The sequence below is a fragment of the Oncorhynchus nerka genome, linkage group LG2 (assembly GCF_034236695.1).
Source record: "Oncorhynchus nerka isolate Pitt River linkage group LG2, Oner_Uvic_2.0, whole genome shotgun sequence".
In the NCBI taxonomy this organism is placed as follows: domain Eukaryota; kingdom Metazoa; phylum Chordata; class Actinopteri; order Salmoniformes; family Salmonidae; genus Oncorhynchus; species Oncorhynchus nerka.
In genome coordinates, this window is record NC_088397.1 from 9,584,082 (window position 1) to 9,592,587 (window position 8,506).

The following is an 8,506-nucleotide window of genomic DNA, read 5'->3' on the forward strand; positions in this document are numbered from 1 at the left end:
CAGTTAGTAGACTACAGTTAGTAGGATACAGTTAGTAGGATACAGTTAGTAGACTACAGTTAGTAGACTACAGTTAGTAGGACTACAGTTAGTAGGATACAGTTAGTAGGATACAGTTAGTAGGATACAGTTAGTAGACTACAGTTAGTAGGATACAGTTAGTAGATACAGTTAGTAGATACAGTTAGTAGACTACAGTTAGTAGGATACAGTTAGTAGGATACAGTTAGTAAGATACAGTTAGTAAGATACAGTTAGTAGACTACAGTTAGTAGGATACAGTTAGTAGGATACAGTTAGTAGGATACAGTTAGTAGGATACAGTTAGTAGATACAGTTAGTAGGATACAGTTAGTAAGATACAGTTAGTAGACTACAGTTAGTAGGATACAGTTAGTAGACTACAGTTAGTAGGATACAGTTAGTAGACTACAGTTAGTAGGATACAGTTAGTAGACTACAGTTAGTAGACTACAGTTAGTAGGATACAGTTAGTAGACTACAGTTAGTAGACTACAGTTAGTAGGATACAGTTAGTAGGATACAGTTAGTAGACTACAGTTAGTACAGTTAGTAGGATACAGTTAGTAGGATACAGTTAGTAGGATACAGTTAGTAGATACAGTTAGTAGGATACAGTTAGTAGGATACAGTTAGTAGATACAGTTAGTAGGATACAGTTAGTAGGATACAGTTAGTAGACTACAGTTAGTAGGATACAGTTAGTAGACTACAGTTACAGTAGTAGATACAGTTAGTAGACTACAGTTAGTAGGATACAGTTAGTAGATACAGTTAGTAGGATACAGTTAGTAGACTACAGTTAGTAGGATACAGTTAGTAGGATACAGTAGACTACAGTTAGTAGGACAGTTACAGTTAGTAGACTACAGTTAGTAGACTACAGTTAGTAGGATACAGTTAGTAGACTACAGTTAGTAGACAGTTAGTTAGTAGACTACAGTTAGTAGATACAGTTAGTAGACTACAGTTAGTAGTTAGTAGGATACAGTTAGTAGGATACAGTTAGTAGACTACAGTTAGTAGGATACAGTTAGTAGACTACAGTTAGTAGACTACAGTTAGTAGGATACAGTTAGTAGGATACAGTTAGTAGGATACAGTTAGTAGGATACAGTTAGTAGACTACAGTTAGTAGGATACAGTTAGTAGGATACAGTTAGTAGACTACAGTTAGTAGGATACAGTTAGTAGACTACAGTTAGTAGGATACAGTTAGTAGGATACAGTTAGTAGACTACAGTTAGTAGGATACAGTTAGTAGACTACAGTTAGTAGGATACAGTTAGTAGACTACAGTTAGTAGGATACAGTTAGTAGACTACAGTTAGTAGGATACAGTTAGTAGACTACAGTTAGTAGGATACAGTTAGTAGACTACAGTTAGTATACTACAGTTAGTAGACTACAGTTAGTAGGATACAGTCAGTAGACTACAGTTAGTAGGATACAGTTAGAAAGATACAGTTAGTAAGATACAGTTAGTGGACCTGTCTCTCTCTCTCTCTCTCTCTCTTTCTCTCTCGCTCTCTTTCTCTGTCTCTTTCTCTTTCTCTCTCTCTCTCTCTCTGTCTGTGTCTCGCTCTCTGTCTCTCTCTTTCTCTCAATTTCAATTAAATTCAATTGAAGGGTTTTATTGGTGTGGGAAACTTATGTTTACATTGTCAAAGCAAGTGAAATAAATAATAAACAAAAGTGAAATAGCATCTGGTCTGCTCCTGAGGTCTAAGGCACTACATCTCGGTGCTAGAGGCGTCACTATAGACCCTAGTTCGATTACAGGCTGTGTCACAACCAGCCTTGATTGGGAGTCCCATAGGGCGGTGCACAATTGGCCCAGCGACGTCGGGGTTAGGGTTTGGCTAATAATAATAATTTGTTCTTAACTGACTTGCCTAGTTAAATAAAAGTTGAAATAAAAACAATTATAAAATAAATAAACAAAAAATGTACTGTAAACATTACACTCACAAAATGTCCAGAAGAATAAGTTAAAGGAGAGACCTAGTCAGCTGCAACTGAATGCCTTCAACTGAAATGTACATTTACATTTAAGTCATTTAGCAGACGCTCGTATCCAGAGCGACTTACAAATTGGTGCATTCACCTTATGACATCCAGTGGAACAGTAGTGCATCTAAATCTTTTAAGGGGGGATTACTTTATCCTATCCTAGGTATTCCTTAAAGAGGTGGGGTTTCAGGTGTCTCCGGAAGGTGGTGATTGACTCCGCTGTCCTGGCATCGTGAGGGAGTTTGTTCCACCATTGGGGGGCCAGAGCAGCGAACAGTTTTGACTGGGCTGAGCGGGAACTGTACTTCCTCAGTGGTAGGGAGGCGAGCAGGCCAGAGGTGGATGAACGCAGTGCCCTTGTTTGGGTGTAGGGCCTGATCAGAGCCTGGAGGTACTGAGGTGCCGTTCCCCTCACAGCTCCGTAGGCAAGCACCATGGTCTTGTAGCGGATGCGAGCTTCAACTGGAAGCCAGTGGAGAGAGCGGAGGAGCGGGGTGACGTGAGAGAACTTGGGAAGGTTGAACACCAGACGGGCTGCGGCGTTCTGGATGAGTTGTAGGGGTTTAATGGCACAGGCAGGGAGCCCAGCCAACAGCGAGTTGCAGTAATCCAGACGGGAGATGACAAGTGCCTGGATTAGGACCTGCACCGCTTCCTGTGTGAGGCAGGGTCGTACTCTGCGGATGTTGTAGAGCATGAACCTACAGGAACGGGCCACCGCCTTGATGTTAGTTGAGAACGACAGGGTGTTGTCCAGGATCACGCCAAGGTTCTTAGCGCTCTGGGAGGAGGACACAATGGAGTTGTCAACCGTGATGGCGAGATCATGGAACGGGCAGTCCTTCCCGGGAGGAAGAGCAGCTCCGTCTTGCCGAGGTTCAGCTTGAGGTGGTGATCCGTCATCCACACTGATATGTCTGCCAGACATGCAGAGATGCGATTCGCCACCTGGTCATCAGAAGGGGGAAAGGAGAAGATTAATTGTGTGTCGTCTGTATAGCAATGATAGGAGAGACCATGTGAGGTTATGACAGAGCCAAGTGACTTGGTGTATAGCGAGAATAGGAGAGGGCCTAGAACAGAGCCCTGGGGGACACCAGTGGTGAGAGCACGTGGTGTGGAGACGGATTCTCGCCACGCCACCTGGTAGGAGCGACCTGTCAGGTAGGACGCAATCCAAGCGTGGGCCGCGCCGGAGATGCCCAACTCGGAGAGGGTGGAGAGGAGGATCTGATGGTTCACAGTATCGAAGGCAGCCGATAGGTCTAGAAGGATGAGAGCAGAGGAGAGAGAGTTAGCTTTAGCAGTGCGGAGCGCCTCCGTGATACAGAGAAGAGCAGTCTCAGTTGAATGACTAGTCTTGAAACCTGACTGATTTGGATCAAGAAGGTCATTCTGAGAGAGATAGCGGGAGAGCTGGCCAAGGACGGCACGTTCAAGAGTTTTGGAGAGAAAAGAAAGAAGGGATACTGGTCTGTAGTTGTTGACATCGGAGGGATCGAGTGTAGGTTTTTTCAGAAGGGGTGCAACTCTCGCTCTCTTGAAGACGGAAGGGACGTCTGTGTCTTCCGCATTGAACCCAACCGCTCTGAATCAGAGGTGCCTTAGTCAATATCTACGTCATCAGGGTCCGGGGAATAAACACATTTCAAATGTCATATTATGTGCAAATAGTTCAAGTACAAAAGGGGAAATAAATAAACAGAAATATGGGTTGTATTTACAACGGTGTTTGTTCTTCACTGGTTGCCCTTTTCTAGTGGCAACAGGTTACAAATCTTGCTGATGTGATGTCACACTGATGTCACACTGTGGTATTTCACCCAATTTGTTTTCGAATTCTTTGTAATCTGATTGAAATATGTGTCTCTAATATGGCAGGAGGTTAGGAAGTGCAGCTCAGTTTCCACCTCATTTTGTGGGCAGTGTGCACAGCGGCATTTCTCAATAGCAAGGCTATACTCACCGAGTCTCTCTCGTTCCCTCTCTCTCTGAACACAAGTCATTTAAAATGACATGGTGAGATTATAAATATTTTAATAAAGTAGTCCATCATGATCTGAGCTGTTTGAAGGGAGTCCTACGGAGGGCGCCATCACACACTGAGCATACGATCACCACTCTCCCGACCACCCAGGTCCCCACATAGCCCTGCAACACTTTCAGCACGTGGAGAGAGAGGGGAGGGACAACTCCACTGGCTCATGGTCTCGGTATAAATACCGTCAAAAAGTCTCGTTCGCGTTGTAGTCGACACCAGACACAGTACTGACAAAGGACGCAGACATCAGAGAGGAGAAACGGATTTATTACGCTCCGATTATCTGCTGTTTTCTATTATTCCTGTGTGTGTGTGTGTGTGTGTGTGCTCTCTTCAAACAACGTGGAGCTCTCTATAGCGAACTGTCCGTCAACTGACATCAATGAAGGAGAGAATATCTAGTCAGAAAGTATTTGTTCAATCCGGGATGGATCCTAGTCAGATTGTGAAGTGTAAAATAGTTGTGGTCGGGGACAGTCAATGTGGGAAGACTGCTCTACTACACGTTTTTGCAAAGGATATCTTCCCAGAGGTGAGTTCAAAGAATTGGATGCTTGATAGCTAAATGTAAAAGTTTGTTATAACTAATTAATACTACTACTACTACTAATAATAATAATAATATTTGTTATTACTTGTCTATAATTATCTATGATTGTCTCTTTTTTCTTTAGAGTTACATGCCCACAGTGTTCGAGAATTACACGGCCAGTTTTGAAATAGACACGAAAAGAATAGAGCTCAGCCTATGGGACACGTCAGGTAATGATCCATTTCATTTCTTTAATCTATCTATGTTTGCCATAACTCTATGACCCAGTCTCCCCTATTATCATATTTAGTTTAGATGTATATAACCTGGGTAAATGCATATAACCTGGGTAGATGTATATAACCTGGGTAGATGTATATAACCTGGGTAGATGTATATAACCTGGGTAAATGTATATAACCTGGGTAGATGTATATAACCTGGGTAGATGTATATAACCTGGGTAGATGTATATAACCTGGGTAGATGTATATAACCTGGGTAAATGTATATAACCTGGGTAGATGTATATAACCTGGGTAAATGTGTATAACCTGGGTAGATGTATATGACCTGGGTAAATGTGTATAACCTGGGTAGATGTATATAACCTGGGTAGATGTATATAACCTGGGTAAATGTGTATAACCTGGGTAAATGTATATAACCTGGGTAATTGCAGGATAAATGCTTTATTTATTGTTTGCCTTTGGCTTCCATGATGCCCATTGATCACAGTTGCTGTCCATTAGAAATGCAGCTGCCAGGCATGTCAGGACCTGTTGGTCTCACAGTGTGTGTGCAGCTTGTCATGGAGGAATACATCTGTTGACAGTGATGAATATTTCATTTTAATGAAACTAAATGATCTATTATTTATTATCACGTTCTGGTTTGTTACATGCTTAGAAGAAGTCATGATGCTACTGTGGAATTGTAGGGATGGACCAGCTGGTTGAACCATTCAGACAGACACCACTGACCAAATGTTCTACCATGCTTCTCCAGCCCTCCCCCTCAACAAAGACACCATGCAGCCAATCAGTAACAGTGAGAAGACTGTCCTCCCTCCAGACAATCTGCTATTTCTGTACCTGGTGCAGTTTCTTAGTCTTATACTGGCCTCTTCCAGTATACTGGTTTCTAGTGTTGAGGAGTTAACCTCATGGGATCTCCATCCATGCTGGAAGTCTGGAAGTAATTATGTGTTGTAGCCCCACTCTCCCTCAGCCGGATCCCCAGCCCTCTCCCTTCCGTAGCCCCACTCTCCCTCAGCCGGATCCCCAGCCCTCTCCCTTCCGTAGCCCCACTCTCCCTCAGCCGGATCCCCAGCCCTCTCCCTTCCATTGCTCCACACTCCCATAGCCCTCTCCCTTCCATTGCTCCACACTCCCCCAGCCCTCTCCCTTCCATTGCTCCACACTCCCCCAGCCCTCTCCCTTCCATTGCTCCACACTCCTCAGCCCTCTCCCTTCCATTGCTCCACACTCCCCCAGCCCTCTCCCTTCCATTGCTCCACACTCCCCCAGCCCTCTCCCTTCCATTGCTCCACACTCCCAGCCCTCTCCCTTCCATTGCTCCACACTCCCCAGCCCTCTCCCTTCCATTGCTCCACACTCCCCAGCCCTCTCCCTTCCATTGCTCCACACTCCCCAGCCCTCTCCCTTCCATTGCTCCACACTCCCCCAGCCCTCTCCCTTCCATTGCTCCACACTCCCCCAGCCCTCTCCCTTCCATTGCTCCACACTCCCCAGCCCTCTCCCTTCCATTGCTCCACACTCCCCAGCCCTCTCCCTTCCATTGCTCCACACTCCCCCAGCCCTCTCCCTTCCATTGCTCCACACTCCCCCAGCCCTCTCCCTTCCATTGCTCCACACTCCCCAGCCCTCTCCCTTCCATTGCTCCACACTCCCCAGCCCTCTCCCTTCCATTGCTCCACACTCCCCAGCCCTCTCCCTTCCATTGCTCCCCCAGCCCTCTCCCTTCCATTGCTCCACACTCCCCAGCCCTCTCCCTTCCATTGCTCCACACTCCCCAGCCCTCTCCCTTCCATTGCTCCACACTCCCCAGCCCTCTCCCTTCCATTGCTCCACACTCCCCCAGCCCTCTCCCTTCCATTGCTCCACACTCTCCCTTCCATTGCCCACACTCCCCCAGCCCTCTCCCTTCCATTGCTCCACACTCCCCAGCCCTCTCCCTTCCATTGCTCCACACTCCCCAGCCCTCTCCCTTCCATTGCTCCACACTCCCCCAGCCCTCTCCCTTCCATTGCTCCACACTCCCCCAGCCCTCTCCCTTCCATTGCTCCACACTCCCCCAGCCCTCTCCCTTCCATTGCTCCACACTCCCCAGCCCTCTCCCTTCCATTGCTCCACACTCCCCCAGCCCTCTCCCTTCCATTGCTCCACACTCCCCCAGCCCTCTCCCTTCCATTGCTCCACACTCCCCCAGCCCTCTCCCTTCCATTGCCCTCCACACTCCCCCAGCCCTCTCCCTTCCATTGCTCCACACTCCCCCAGCCCAATCCCCCATTTTTTGCCCACACTCCCCAGCCCTCTCCATTGCTCCACACTCCCCCAGCCCTCTCCCTTCCATTGCTCCACACTCCCCAGCCCTCTCCCTTCCATTGCTCCACACTCCCCCAGCCCTCTCCCTTCCATTGCTCCACACTCCCCAGCCCTCTCCCTTCCATTGCTCCACACTCCCCCAGCCCTCTCCCTTCCATTGCTCCACACTCCCCCAGCCCTCTCCCTTCCATTGCTCCACACTCCCCTAGCCCTCTCCCTTCCATTGCTCCACACTCCCCTAGCCCTCTCCCTTCCATTGCTCCACGTTCCCCCAGCCCTCTCCCTTTCTTGCTCCCCCCACTCTCCCCCAGCCCAATCCCCAGCCCTCTCCCCTTCTTGGCCCCACTCTCCCCCAGCCCAATCCCCAGCCCTCTCCCTGCTTTTGCCCCACTTCCCTCAGCCCTCTCCCTGCCATTTGCTCCACACTCCCCCAGCCCTCTCCCTTCCATTGCTCCACACTCCCCTAGCCCTCTCCCTTTCATTGCTCCACACTCCCCCAGCCCTCTCCCTTCCATTGCTCCACACTCCCCCAGCCCTCTCCCTTCCATTGCTCCACACTCCCCAGCCCTCTCCCTTCCATTGCCCACTCCCCCAGCCCTCTCCCTTCCATTGCTCCACACTTCTCCCTTCCATTGCTCCACACTCCCCCCTCTCCCTTCCAGCCCACACTCCCCAGCCCTCTCCCTTCCATTGCTCCACACTCCCCCAGCCCTCTCCCTTCCATTGCTCCACACTCCCCAGCCCTCTCCCTTCCATTGCTCCACACTCCCCAGCCCTCTCCCTTCCATTGCTCCACACTCCCCAGCCCTCTCCCTTCCATTGCTCCACACTCCCCAGCCCTCTCCCTTCCATTGCTCCCTCCCCAGCCCTCTCCCTTCCATTGCTCCACACTCCCCAGCCCTCTCCCTTCCATTGCTCCACACTCCCCCAGCCCTCTCCCTTCCATTGCTCCACACTCCCCCAGCCCTCTCCCTTCCATTGCTCCACACTCCCCCAGCCCTCTCCCTTCCATTGCTCCACACTCCCCCAGCCCTCTCCCTTCCATTGCTCCACACTCCCCAGCCCTCTCCCTTCCATTGCCCACACTCCCCCAGCCCTTCCATTGCTCCACACTCCCCTAGCCCTCTCCCTTCCATTGCTCCACACTCCCCTAGCCCTCTCCCTTCCATTGCTCCACGTTCCCCCAGCCCTCTCCCTTTCTTGGCCCCACTCTCCCCAGCCCAATCCCCAGCCCTCTCCCTGCTTTTGCCCCACGTTCCCTCAGCCCTCTCCCTGCTTTTGCCCCACGTTCCCTCAGCCCTCTCCCTGCTTTTGCCCCACGTTCCCTCAGCC

At 49.1% G+C, this 8,506-nt stretch overlaps 1 protein-coding gene across 1 annotated transcript in view; it reads left to right on the forward strand.

The window, feature by feature from the left end:
* Positions 1-4,236: 4,236 nt before the first annotated feature.
* The window catches only part of LOC115117888 (rho-related GTP-binding protein RhoE-like), a 21,033-nt gene continuing 16,763 nt past the window's right edge, over positions 4,237-8,506 (forward strand). Inside the window, exons 1-2 of the mRNA XM_065022810.1 lie at positions 4,237-4,607; positions 4,750-4,837. Of these exons, the coding sequence (XP_064878882.1) occupies positions 4,458-4,607; positions 4,750-4,837 (238 nt within the window). The 5' untranslated portion in view covers positions 4,237-4,457. The remainder of the gene's footprint in view (positions 4,608-4,749; positions 4,838-8,506) is intronic.